Source organism: Acanthochromis polyacanthus, chromosome 5, assembly GCF_021347895.1.
Source record: "Acanthochromis polyacanthus isolate Apoly-LR-REF ecotype Palm Island chromosome 5, KAUST_Apoly_ChrSc, whole genome shotgun sequence".
In the NCBI taxonomy this organism is placed as follows: domain Eukaryota; kingdom Metazoa; phylum Chordata; class Actinopteri; family Pomacentridae; genus Acanthochromis; species Acanthochromis polyacanthus.
In genome coordinates this window covers 22,861,684-22,875,480 of record NC_067117.1, presented here as the reverse complement: position 1 = coordinate 22,875,480, position 13,797 = coordinate 22,861,684, and the positions used below count along the sequence as shown (strand labels likewise).

General features: G+C 41.7%; 1 protein-coding gene and 1 pseudogene across 1 annotated transcript; both read right to left on the bottom strand.

Moving 5' to 3' along the window:
• Positions 1–1,351: 1,351 nt before the first annotated feature.
• On the bottom strand, positions 1,352–6,784 carry LOC110955287 (cytochrome b-c1 complex subunit 1, mitochondrial). Its single transcript, XM_022200216.2, has 13 exons — positions 6,644–6,784; positions 5,167–5,307; positions 4,941–5,027; positions 4,701–4,830; positions 4,240–4,438; positions 4,011–4,090; positions 3,786–3,901; positions 3,345–3,488; positions 2,522–2,682; positions 2,344–2,429; positions 2,170–2,258; positions 2,006–2,081; positions 1,352–1,910 (listed from the first exon to the last, which is right to left on the bottom strand). Exons 1-13 carry the CDS (start codon positions 6,704–6,706, stop codon positions 1,846–1,848), a joined length of 1,437 nt encoding a protein of 478 aa, XP_022055908.1. The 5' UTR covers positions 6,707–6,784; the 3' UTR covers positions 1,352–1,845.
• A 1,853-nt stretch (positions 6,785–8,637) lies between these two features.
• Positions 8,638–13,746, bottom strand: LOC110955298 (tubulin monoglycylase TTLL3-like; annotated as a pseudogene).
• Positions 13,747–13,797: the final 51 nt, after the last annotated feature.

Here is a 13,797-nt window from a genome sequence, read left to right as displayed (position 1 = left end):
CCCAGAAGGGAGACTCAGCCTACCTCGTTTCCTGAGTCACCTCCAGTCCAGCCCATCAAGTCACTTATCCTCATCTGACTAATGATACGGATATTATGAGTGCAGCATGATTACAATAGTTGGGCCCTCGAGGACCACGGCATTACAAGCCGACTCAGTTAGCCCCACAAACAAACAGGGGTTTCACATATGACATACAGCAGCACACAGAGATGCACCAGCAGCAGCCTTACTGTCAGAGACACAGCATGACGCACAACAACACAGCCTAGCATGATGTCATCTCTGAGTCCAGATTAAACGTATGTCAAAGCCGGTTCTACTTTAACTTTTAAGGGGCTTACTGATGTTGACACTGTAATAACTTGATGTATCAAAGAGCATAAGAATTTCATCAGCTCAACTGCCACAGTCTTTGTTGGTTTTTTTTTTAAATAGAAGCAATTAGTAGTGGCAATGTGAGACCACTAGAGGGCACCAACAAATTCTTACAAGTCAAGTAGGTGGCTGATACTTTGCACATAACCATCCATTATCTGCACACCGTTGAATCCTCCGTGGAGTCATGGCGGGCTAGGAGCTATCCCTGATGATTTAGAGTGAAGGCAGGAGACACACTGGACAAGTCAACAGTCTATCACAGGGCTACACATAGAGACAAACAAGCATACTCATATCCACACCTACAGACAATTTAGAATGAAAAATTAACCTGAGCATGCTTTGGACTGTGGGAGGAAGCTGGAGAAACCCCACACAAGCACAGTGAGAACACGTAAACTCCACACAGAAAGATCCAGGCCAGGACATGACCTCGCTGTGAAGCGACGTTGCTAAGAACCAATCCATCGGGCAGCCCCACAGAGCACGAATTAACCCAAAACAAAATCATCAAATGTCTGAACACAAATGTGCTTTGGGAAGAAAAGAGAAGGTGTTGGATCAGCAGCTGTACTCATCAATGTACTGTTGTTTCCAGAAAAACAAGAACTATAACACAAGTGGTTGGGATCCAGCAACCTGCAATAATCCAGTGCATTTTTCTGTGCTCTCTTTAAGACCATATCTCTTTCCAAAAACATTTCTGCCATCTTACTGTGCAACATAACTGATTCTACATAATTATATAAAATACTTATTTGCAAAACACGATTTTTATAGTTTTGTTGCTCCTCTATATGTGCATTAGTAGAATTAAAGGGAAATAAAATAATAAAATCATCCCCGCAGTTGATAAAGGCACAAACTATCTGCTTAAAAGCTGAAGTCTAAGAGGTTGTAAATGATCAAAAATGTGATATTCTGAAAAGGTGATAATGTGATATGTATAAAACAGAGACAACACGTGACATATGTTTTACAGTTTTTTAATTTTGTCGGAATGAGAGCTTCTGTTATGTACAATAGTGGACAGAAACAAATGTTACAGAAATTATAAATATACTCTTGCTCCATTCTGGTTGTATTCAGAACTGGCTGTATCACGTCACGTAGCTGATATTTAATATTCAAATTCGCCCTCGCTGCCCTCTCTGCCCTCTTTGCAGGTCAGCAGCAGGTGATGAGTACCTGTGTAGTACAACTGAGACGTAACCAGAGTGTCATTTCAGGACAAAACTCAAAATGTGCAGATTGGCTGCTCGCCTCGGGGATAACTGAAACCAAATGAGTGGGCGGGGTAAGAGAGGGAGGCGAGAGGGAGTATGGATGGCCGTCTGTCACGCCTACATGTGGACGATCCTCAGGTGTTCGCTCTCGCAGCGACGACAGGAAGAAAGCGAATTCAAGTTGAGGCAGAAGATGAAGAACAAACGTGGGACACGCGGTGCAACACAGCAACCTGTCTTAAAACCTGAGCCAGTACATGGCACTACGCATTCTGTTGTAGTCGGGAAGCTGCTCGACAGGGCCTGGTGGAGAAAACAGGAGGGACAGATGAGTGAAAATAGTCACAGCATGAACCCTGACTTTGCTGCAAAGGGACTAAAAGCGCAGCAGAACTCACCGACGGCTGCCACAGCTGGACACTTATCGTAGATGTATTTGGAGCAGATGTCTCGCACCATCCTGGGGGTCACAGCCTGAAGGAACAGATGTGGAAGAAGTCAGAACACTTAACCTGGAGAGGATGACTAGAGGACTTCAAGTCAATTTTAAAATTCAACTTACATCGATCCGAGCGTCCCACTCTGCCAGAGGAATACGCCGCCCGTAGTTCAGGATGTGTCTGCCGATGTCATCACAAATGGGTGTTGTTCCTGGAAGATAAACAAGAGCGGTGACTTGTAACTCAGTTCTGATATCATTGTGTTTGTGGAGATGCACGACAGACATATTGCGTACCATTGAGCTGTCCAACCAGGCTGGCCTTCAGAGCCATCTTCCCTCTGACAACATCACTCTCTGTGACTGTGGTGCACAGGTTCATCCTGCAGGGAACACAACATGGGCACAGAATAAACGTGGACTCATCCCACGATTAACAGTGTGTGTGTCTCTGTGTCCTGGAGTCTTTACTGACCAGGCATTCTGGGACCAGTGCATCATGTCATCGATGTTGTTCCTATCAGTCACAAAGTAAATGCCCAGCAGGCCGGTGTCGCTGTAAGAGGAGTGGAAGGCCTGGAAGCTGTGACACAGGTTATCTTCCACTGCCAGGCGAGCCAGTCGGCTGCTCAGGTGCTGCATATGAGAGGAAAGAATTAAGTTTTTTCGTACCGTTTTTACAGCTTTGCTTCATAATCAAAGAGGAACTAAATCAAATCAGAATCACATCAAGAAAAAAAAAGGAAAATGTGTAATTTCATGAATATAAAAACATTTAGGTTCCATTTTTTCCTTCATCTCGACAAGATCCCTTTTTGGGTGTGGAGATAATTCTCACATCTGTCAAACTGCATTTAAACTTAACTATTCCTGTAATGTTACGTGTGATGAGGCACAAAAACGGAACAGTTGTGGGATTTTATCATAATCCAAACAATAGCATGCAAAAACAATATATTTAGGTAATATTGTAAACAAATCCAATAATATAATTCAGACAGCTAAACTAGGTGCTCCACCAGCACTTTAGGGAATTGTCAGTAGTTACCATTTATTACAAGTTGTGTTCCTCCCTGACAGGTCCAGAGGCAGGGGTGAGACCTCTGACCCAGGTTTGTCACAGAGAACCATGTTCTTCCCCTCAATAATGGCCACTCAAGATACTAACAACCTCCAGTGGGCAAAGCTTAAAGGGGACGTTGCTGAACCAATGAGATAATTTAAATTCTGTAGATACTATTGATAAAGTTCAATCACCACTGTCCCTTCAGAGCTGCATAAAAAAACATGTTCCCAACCTTTCCACCGCCGTAGGTGAGGTCATAGCTGCCAATGATGGCGTTGGCCACCATGAGGGGCACGATGTCTGGACTGGCAGCACTAGCACCTTCCACAGCGATGGCAATGTGGGCCAGAGGCAAAGCATCGTCACGCATACGGATCTGAGGAGAGGCAGAACAGGAACAAGTCAACACAACTATTTACTGACCGTTTCCAAACCAAAAGGTCCATTTTTAATCACAGGCAAGAATCACAGCTAAAGGATCCAATGTGACTCCAAAACAAAAGGTTACTCATTTTGCGAGGATCAGCTAAGCCTTTTAAAACTGTATCCACAGTGCTAGCATCGAGTCTCTTCAATTAATCCACTACTTCAACCTTCCCTCGCAATCCATGTTAAAAAGAATGAATAGTATGCAGATTGTGGGATAATTTCACACAAACCCAACACATCTCACCTCACTGCCAGTGAACCGGCAGGGTGACAGCACAGGGACGGCATCTCCCTCATATTCAAAAGATACTCCACTGAAGTGAGATTTGGCCAAACCAACCAGCTCCTCGTGGTTCACACCTTCAGAGAAATCACATTCAATAAACACCAAGCCACTGCAGGAAAAGTAGAAATCGACTGGCTACCAGAGTGCCTCCTCACAGCGTAGTTTAGAGCAAAGAGGACCTACCTCCAGCAGCAGCCAGCACCATGCGAGGGGCTTTATAATGGCTGTTGATGTAATCCACTAAGTCCTGGCGGGTCAGACTCCTAGAAGCATTGGAAGAAGGATCAGCGTGAATTTAGACATAGGTGTAGAATATGTGACAAATATTTTATCTATATTGTGGTTAAAAAAGAGGTGTTCTGAGTCTAAGACTAATTTTAATGTATATGTGTGAGCATGTAGCTCCTCCCACCTGGCAGCGCTGGATGGTCCCAGCACACTGTGTCCCAAAGGAGTGCCCTGGAAGGCCGTGGCATGAAGCAGGTCCAGGCAAACTTCCTGCAGGTTGCCCTCAACTTCCTCTAGCTCACGCAGCACCACAGCCCTCTGCTGCTCGATGTCTGCTTCATTGAGCGAGCAGCTCTGCACAACTTCGGAGAGCAGCTCCACAGCTGGCAAATACCAAAGAAAAATAATTGTTCACAGCTAAGAGGAACTATGCAGACACTTGTGTCGAGAAAACCTGTTATTGTAGCCACTGCCTGTAACAGCATGAGACTAAATGTTTTTAATTCTGCATTGTGAAATGTGTTTATATGATCCTGTAACTTATTTATTCCTAATGCCTTGATCTTACAAACACAAATAGCTCATAGTTAAGAGAAACTACAAGGAAATATGATTATTTTGCTGCTTCTTGGCAAGTCCTCTTACCTTTAGGCAGGTCTTTGGCCAGGCTCTTCATGTAGTATGCAGTATGCTCCCGGGAAGTGTAGGCGCTCAAGTGGGCACCCATAGACTCTACCTGCTGCTCCAGGGCTGTCTGAGGGTGTTTCTTAGTTCCCTGCAGGGAGACAAGAGATATGAATGAAAGGAACCATTTAACAGCAACGTTTACCATTACAAGATATATCTTAAATACATTTAGCTGAGATTCTGGGTCCTAAGGTCTACCTTGAAAGCCATGTGCTCCAGAAAAAAGCCAGTTCCGTTGTTCTTCTCACTCTCATAGCGACTGCCAGCACTGATCCACAATCCAACCTGTGAAATGGAAGAGATATGTGGAAAATTTGAGATATGTTGAAGTACAAAAAAGTGAAAGTGAAATATCTATCATGCATGTGCTTAAACAACCTCCTGTTGATACATTTTTATAAACAGTCTAGTAACATGTTCTTACAGTGCATGTAGCATGTCCAGTCTCCTCAGATGCAACCCTCAAGCCATTGTCCAAGGCAGTAAGACGGGTTTCAGGTGCTCCCAGCAGGCTCTGGGCATAGCTGACTGAGGCCTGTCCACGCCTCAAAGACAGCAGGATGGGCTAGAAGACGAAAGATGCAAAGATGCAATAAATTTACAAATGCTGACAGCACATAACTTTATGTTCACACTACATTATATAAAACGTAAAAAAGTTATTAATATTGACTTTTTTGCATTGTACTAAGTGTCTACAACTTTAAAGGTTTTCTCTCAACATTTTGTTGAGAGAAAGAAGGCTTGCAAAGACAGCTATATCTTCTGTTTTGACATTTATTTGCCTGATTGTTACTGAACTATCTCACAAAACAACTATATCATTGTTTTGTGCAGTTCTTCTTTAGATGAAAACAATCTAGCACATGCTGTTCCTTTTACTCTATCACTAGTTATGGACACAGACTAAAGCAGCAAATGTGAATGCAGTACTTTGGTGATGGGAGGTTGATATAGTATAGAACCCAATGTCTGTGCAAGATTACAATGAATGCTGTGAAGTGCAAAGCAAAAATACAGACATCAAGGCTGGCAGCTTGAGACCACTGGCAACTTCTACTATTTAAACTGCTAACAGAGAAAGATGACAAGAGTAAAATATCAGAATACGTCAGTTCTGTATACGTCTAAACATGTATATTTGTCATCTCAACCCCACTACACTGGAGGATAATGTAATATTACGATCAAGTCACTTGATTTTCATATAGTAAAATATGATGAGATGGCAGGGACCGATGTTTACAAATTTTACTCAAGAATGACCCCAATTCCTGCTGTAAGTAGGGATCATGACACAATCTGGACACACGACTAATGTTTACAGCAAGCTAGTAGGTAAAAAGCTCACGATGTTCGGCCCGGTTTCATTCAGAATTTGGTGACATTTGACAGTTGTAGCGTTCATTTCAACACGGCGTTGAAGTACTTGAACAATTAAATATTTCCTGAACTTCGGCAACAGTAAAGATTTGACACTGTCAGCATCTGTCTTCCCAAAGTCACCAAGCTAACGCTGCTAGCCAGGAAGCTCTGAGGGCAAGTGAGGACGAACGGCTAACGTTACAGCTGCTGACCTTGTGAATTATAGAAGACGATTAAAATATCGACAAGCCTGTCTGAATAAAGCGCGTAGAAATCAGAGGCTATTCATTAGATGATTCTTACAAGACATGCTACTTCATTTGACAATTGACCTTGCATTCGCCACCTATTGCTAACCGGTAGCTAACCGCTTTCCGTTGCTGGACAGCTAAGCTAACGAGTTAGCCAGATAAATTAGCTAGCATGTCACTTACAGTACTCTCAGTTTCACCAAAACCACAACAATGCCGGAGTCTAACTAACATATTTCACATTACGACAATTAATTTCTGTCCAGTCTTTAAACATACACTTACACTGCGGGTTTTGGCGAGGGTACGACCCACGGTGCTCCCGACTCGGCACACGGACGCCGCCATTTTCTTAGAGTTACAGAAGCTAGAGCAGGCTGGGCTGATCTGAGTAGCGTCTTCTTCGCTGAAAATGTGTTTTATTACCCCGTCAGGTGGGTGGTAGCGCCACCAGCTGGTCACTGTGTGTCGGCGAGGGTGGGGTCTCAATGTTCACATTGTGGGTGACAAGGTGAGTCCTCTGATAGAACTTCAGTTCTCACCATGAGCTATAATGAATAAATAATCCACAAAAAGTAACTAAACACAAAGCCCAGTCAGTCTTATCACGTAATATCGTGGCTTCTCTTGTTTTCCTTCACTTTCGGGGTCAGGTCAGGTGCAAAAAGTGATCCACTGCAAAAGTCAGATTCTCCTGTGGTTTTGATAATCTATACCTGCTTTTAACATGCAAATACATGAGCTGAGGCTCCAGCACCCCCTGTGACCCTAGTGAGGATGAAGTGGTGTATAGAGAATGGATGGATGGATACACGAGCTGCAAATTTGCAAATTGGTCTGTTGTAAGTTATTAAATTAATTGCCAACTATTTTAATAATCCAGTGATTTTTCAGTGTAAAAATGTTTCAATTTTCTGACTCCAGCATATTAAATGTGAATGTTTTCTAGTTTCTTTACTCTCCTATGATAGTAAACAGAATATCTTAGGGCTGTGGACAAATCAAGACATTTGAGGAAGTTATTCTGTACTTTGAAAAATGGTAGTCAACATTTTTCACCATTTTCTGAGATTTTACAAACCAAAAGACTAATCAGTTAAACCAGAAAGTAATCAACAGATTAGCTGACAATGAAAATAACAGTTAGTTGCAGTCCTAAATGACAGGCAAAATTTAAAGTGTTGTCTTTGATGTTTCTGCACTTTATGTTTGGTATGATTAATGTCCTTGGTGCGACTTGGATTTGTTTTATTTATTAAATAAAGAATTCATCCTTTTGAATTCTTTACAATTTACAATATGACTCTCAAGAATGAAATGAAGTCATTTTGATGTATTAATAACATCTCAGCCACAATGTAGCTGATGCAGTCACTTTTTGGCAAGTACAAAATGACATTATATGAGTTTAAGTTTAGGACTGAAATTCTTCATGTAGAGCAAGGAGGAGGTAAAATTATGCAGAGACATGAGGATAATTGCTTTTGTGAACTAAAAACAGCATTTGGCACAACAGTTCACAGCTATCAGACTAAAGCCTGACACCCCCCCCCCCCCCCCCCACACACACACACACAAACAACCAGCAGTGAAGCCTTTAGACGACTACACAGGGATCACAGAACTGAATTTATATCCAGAAATGATTTGTCTTCTTCTATTCTTTTGGTAGAATCATATTTATCATGTATATTTTAAGAGCACAGCCAAACCCAATCGTCACAAACATGTAGTTCTGAGCAACCAGATAATGTTCACACTAATTTTATAGAAATAATTCTGTGAACAGTATAAAAATGGACCTGTTTTATATCAATACAAGTCACATTTATCAGTGTAGCACATTTAAAGCAGCAGCTGCTGAGTCAAAGAGATTTTCAGTGAAAAAATAAGATTGGTGTCACATTATTAAAACCATACAAGTATAAATATTGAGGTTTAGTGTCCACAGTGTTATTTACCTGAATAACTAGAAATTAATCTCAAATTTAAATATTAACAAGAATCAATTCCCCCCTATTAATAAGAAGCCACAGTTTTTTGTTTTGTTTTTGGCATTTAGGAAATACAGCAGTTTTTTCCTGTTACTTTGAATAATCCACACTCTTCATTGTGAACATGTAATGGAGCTACTTTCTGCCAAAGAGCTTTGATGTAAATTGTTGACAAGATGAACTGTGAATTTTAGAAAAGTGAATAAAAACAAACAAAAAAACAGCTGTGGCTATGTATTTACTTTTTATGAGGTAGGGAAAAAAAAGAGAAACTGAAGGACTGAGTCAGTTCTTTGTCAACAAGTCTTTATTGGAATAATAATGGGGCTGGTGGCTGCTTGCCTGGACTGTTCTGGGGCAGTAATCTGGAGGTGTAGAAAGATCCTGCTGCTTGTCTTCTGCACTCGTATACAAAACCACGGATCGGTGACTAAGAGGTAGGTGGACACGCATATTCACAGTCAGCAGATGGTGATCCGTAAAGGGTTCAGTGGGCACCGGTGATCCAGGATGAAGAGGAGGAGGACGAAGTTGCAGAACTTCACTGCTGCTGTGCTTGGGCTGAGTCTCTGCATTCTTCAGAGGCATGTTAGGCAGGTGTTTCACATTTTCTGTTGCAGGATTCTTCTTCCTGACGAGGCTCTGGTGTTTTGGTGTTGAACTGTTGGAGGACCTCAGTGCAGGAAGTCGACGGGGGCTTTTAATGGCACAGCCCTTAATGAGAAGGCTGGATCCTAAACACTGAGGGACTTTTACTGCTGCCTAGAGATGAAAAGCAGCATTTACAGTACTGTATCACCTTAATGTAACCAGAAGGAGAAATAAAGCCGATCCCTACCTGCTTATATATGAGCTCAAAGTCTCCTGTGTCTGCGGTGTGGTTGACTCTCCAGTCCAGGACAACTTTTAGTGTGTCCTCCTGCACAGCAGCGCAGAGACGAGCTGTCACAGGCGTTGAGGGAGCCATTTCAGGACTAGCGTTGATTTCTAATAACCATGGATGCAGGTCATGGCCTAATGAAAAGAACATAGCAAAATATCTAGATGTTGATGGTTTTTCTGCTGTTTTTTTAATTGCAAAGGTACGCAGAACATATTAAAACTGAATTGAAATGGTAACTGAATGCTATAAATTCTATTGCAAATGCTTCGCATCACACAAAAATTTTTTTTATAACATAGCATAATGCATGTTGAAACAGCCAGTGTAAATGTAATTATACTAATGTATATTAGTGTTTTAGCATTTTTAGTACCTATTTTTAGTACTCTAGTGTTTTATATTGTATTTTAGCATTTTATTCCATTTTCCTTTTATACATACGACAACTCTATTTCTGACAAAATGAGATTCAATTTAACGAAGCATGTCATACACATTGAGCCCATCTTACCCAACATGAAATCAGCACCGTAGAGCTCAAATGTGTTTTCGCGAAAGTCCATCTTATCCTGTGCAGTCTGTGCGGCCTGAATCACAGCTCTCTTCATCCCTTGGACCACCACAGTCTCCCACTGAGCTTCCTGGCTCTGGCTGCACAGAAAGCTCTCGAACTGCTCATCTGACCACATGTTGTGCGCTGGAATGTCTCAGTGGCGCTGTTGGGAGGGCCTCAGGTGTTTTTGGATGGAGTTATTACACAAGTGCACAGAGCTGAAAGAATGGAGTGGACAAAGGTACAGACTGCTACAGCAGTCTGCAGTATCTGATAGTCTCCTCTATATTTTACCATCCAAAAAACATTGTGCAGGTGATAACACAGACATTTAAAGTTCATTTATAGTTTGATTTAGTCTACATTTTTAATAATTATTCTACAGTTTGTATTTGGTCTTTATTCAGTAGTAACAGACGGGAGGTGAAAGGAAATGGGGAATGAGGTGCAATAAAGGATGTGCTCCATAGTCACTGCTTTTATCTTTAGGCCACTAGTGTGCCTAAATAAGCGTATTTCTTATTTGCTGCTATACAAACATGGACAGATTAGATTCCAAATCTAGGGAGGAGGCAGACATAAGTGGCTAGGACAAATTACAGTTACATTCATGTTATGGTGGGTTTATATTGATAGGAAACACACTTCACATCCCTCATAATCTGTTTCTAAGAATCAGAATTTTCTGGCCTGATGGGATTTTCTTCTTCATCTAATTTAATTGTGTTGTAATTTTAAACCTAAACAAAACTGAACAAAACTAAATAAGATAGGCCCAATTCTGCGCATTCCCTAAATCGCTGGTGTCTTTCTCTGTGTATTTACCACAGCAGATTATGATAAACTGGACTGATCTACATTACCACAGTGGTAAAGCCTTTACAGTGTTTGTCTACACTGTTCATATATCTGATCAAACCACAATGCCCAAACTGCAGTTGTCAAAACAACTTCACCCCTTTTGACAGAACTCATGCAGTATAATTCCTCTGTTTCCTATCCATATTATTTTCTCTCTTCCTTCTCCCTCTCATTTCCTCATACAGTCGACTCTTTAAGTGTTTTTTTAAAAAACAGAATCTTTATATGAATAGTTCTCTCTTTCTTACATTATGTGCCTGGGTGATGTTTTAGATGCAGACTTAAGTTTGATTTGAATTTTTTTGCAGTCGATCTCAAAGGCAGCGGATACACACAGATTTAAATATCCCCAGAGGAGAAACCTGACCGTTATTCAGATCATGCAGATGTATAATCAGATCTCTCGCCAAATATGACATGCAAAATACTGATGGCCCTTTTCCATCTTTCACTTCTCGTTTTTCTATTTTGATGATGATCTAGTTTCGTATCTGCCTGTGCTTTTCATTTTCTTCCCACATCTTTAGAAATATGACTGTCGTACCTGTTCAGTGTATCCAGTGAGAAAGGCTGCGTGGAAAAGTGCAAGTAGCACTTTTTATAGAACCACAGAGTCAAATGGTTCCAGTCGGTGACCAGAAACCACTGGCGCACATCAAACTTGGTGCCATGGACCAGCAAGGGACACTCCAGGTACTTCTGCACCACCCACTTGCTTTTGAAATAGGCTGGCCGACTGTCCACCAGCCTGAGGATCTTATCCAGACATTTGCTGCATTTGATATCTTGAAGGCAGGTGAGACGGGTCGGCCAGGACTTTGTCAGATATTATTTGTGCTGTCTGATGGTGTCAGAGTGTTTACCTCTGCCTCTGGACTTCGCTGCAGGTTTGATGATCCAGATGTTGTATATGCCGTCTATGTCCAGCTGTGGACTGACCTCCTGCAGCTTGTGTAGCATGGCCTTTCAGCAGGTCACGAAGTCATCGCTTGTCTCAATCTCTGCTCCATCACTGAACGAGGAAGCAGAAACAGTGACAGCGTAGCAAGATGCACTGAAGAGCACATTGGTTTGACACTGAATAAACAGATGCACTCACTGAACGACAACGTAGTAAATGTCAAGAAATTCTGTCCACTCCTCCTGGATAAGTGTTTGTAGTGTCTCAGAGTCTATGTCTATGTCTCTGGGCTCCAGACTGTCCATGAACTGCTGGCATACTTTGAGCGCGCTGTTGATCATTTGGGAAAGGACAAGCAGTCTAGATCGCTGTTTTTTTTCCTTTCCTCTCACCTGAAAGTGGAGAAAGAATATGAAACTTTTGTTTTTACAGTGCTCCAATGAGTAACTACACAGCCATGTTAGAAAGGGTTGCACCCTTAACAGCCTTAATGTCTGGGCTTCTTCTCTCTCCCCAAACGCCCTGATGCCTCTCCACAATGTACTTCAGAAGACTGGTGCATGCTGTCCTTCTGAAGTCATCTGGAGACAGAGAAGAGTCTTCATGAATAAACTGAGAAAGATGCTGGAGAGGTTGGTGTAGTCAAGTTTGAAGAGTTGTAACGTCACATCTAATCGATGAACTCTTGCTTCTCAAGTGCTCCTAGTATGTAACAGCAGGGGGAAGAAGGTGTCTGGATCTGTTGAGTCAAACCAGTGCAGGTTCCTCAAGATCATGCACAACCCAACCTGTCAAAGAAAAAAGAAGTAGTGATGGTGACTGTGGCAGGGAAGCACTGAGAAGGAACCTTTTTGGAGTAAGAAATCCTTGCATGTACCTAGGTGGTGAAGCTGCTCATGTTTGCAAAATGATTGGTCATCTGTTCTTTGTGCAAGCTATCAGTGTTGATGGCATCTCTACAGTTTGTCCAGTAGAAATAAACCATTTCCCTCTTCACCTGGCAAGACTGTGAAATTAAAAATGGGGAAGAGATGAGAGGTGAACCTGGGCATGTTTGGAGTTTTGCTGTTACACACTTTAAATATTCAACATCACCGTCATGGCCTCAACTTAGCCCACAACCTTTAAAGTGGCTTTTACCATGATATCATGTAGTCTATTGAGATCCTGTTCTTCTTAACCGTCTTCTGAGCTGTCTGAGAAAAACAAACAGTCAATTAAATGATGACAAATTCCACAAACAGTAATAACATGAAAATAACTTCTGAAAGATGCATGCTTCTAGCTCACCATCATAACTGTTACCAGCATCACTGAACCTGGCTCTGGTCTTGGGACAACATTGGCAGTTTTGGGGCTTGGAGCAGTTCTTACACTGCTCAACCCAACCTCGAGCCCTCAGTGCCGCCCTGATGACTGGATAAGAGCCCTGGACAGAAAATCTCTTATGCATCTGAGAGAATAGAAAGCAGACACACAAAGGGTGGATTTCTTCTGGAAGCAAACATAAATTTATGTGACGCATAATCATAAATGATTTAAATACATCCCACAATGTTTTCTCACTTTGACAGCTTCATCTTGCTTCATCAGGCCTTGGCTGCCTTCAGTCTCTCTGTGCAGACACAACTGTGCAAAACTTTGAGATCTGGATAAAAAGCTAAAACACACAGAGTCATGTTTTCATCAGAACAGAGGGCACATTGACTTGCATTAATATCCAGGAGACTTACCCCAACCCTACCTATGACTAGTGCTCACCTAACCATTCCCTCTTCATTGTATATATATTGGGCCACTCAAAAGCAAGCTGTCAAGTTTTTGATAATATACGGTAGCAGAATAATAGTATTTGACATACAGATAAGAAGAGCACTGTGTTTCTGATCTGGTTAAAATGTAAAATAAAGCCACTCTTCCATTACCAATTAAAAACTGTACATCTTAGTGATTTTGAATATCATTTTCCTGTATCTTGAGATGTTTAGATGCATTTTTCCCCGTTTTCTTAGTCTCTCACCGCACATTGAAGCCTCCATACTGACAGCAGCTGTCATTCTTGTGCAGAAACTTTTCATTTGCTTAGACATAGACTGCTGCAGAAGACATAATAAGAAATTTAAAGGCTTACAGAGCTGTGAGTGTACAGATAAAATGATTAAAAGATTGTGGAATGTTTGAATAATACGTTCGTTTGTATTTTGAATAGTTTAAGTTCTGCCGCCATTTCGGCTCAAGGGGGCGGGA

What these genes read in the sequence shown, in the direction of transcription:
- LOC110955287 (XM_022200216.2), bottom strand. Translation starts at nt 6,706, where the DNA reads ATGGCGGCGTCCGTGTGCCGAGTCGGGAGCACCGTGGGTCGTACCCTC. An exon ending in TGGAGCACATGGCTTTCAAG is followed by an intron (nt 4,831 to 4,940) that starts GTAGACCTTAGG and finishes GTCTCCCTGCAG; the next exon opens with GGAACTAAGAAACACCCTCA. An exon ending in CCTGGTTGGACAGCTCAATG is followed by an intron (nt 2,259 to 2,343) that starts GTACGCAATATG and finishes TTTATCTTCCAG; the next exon opens with GAACAACACCCATTTGTGAT.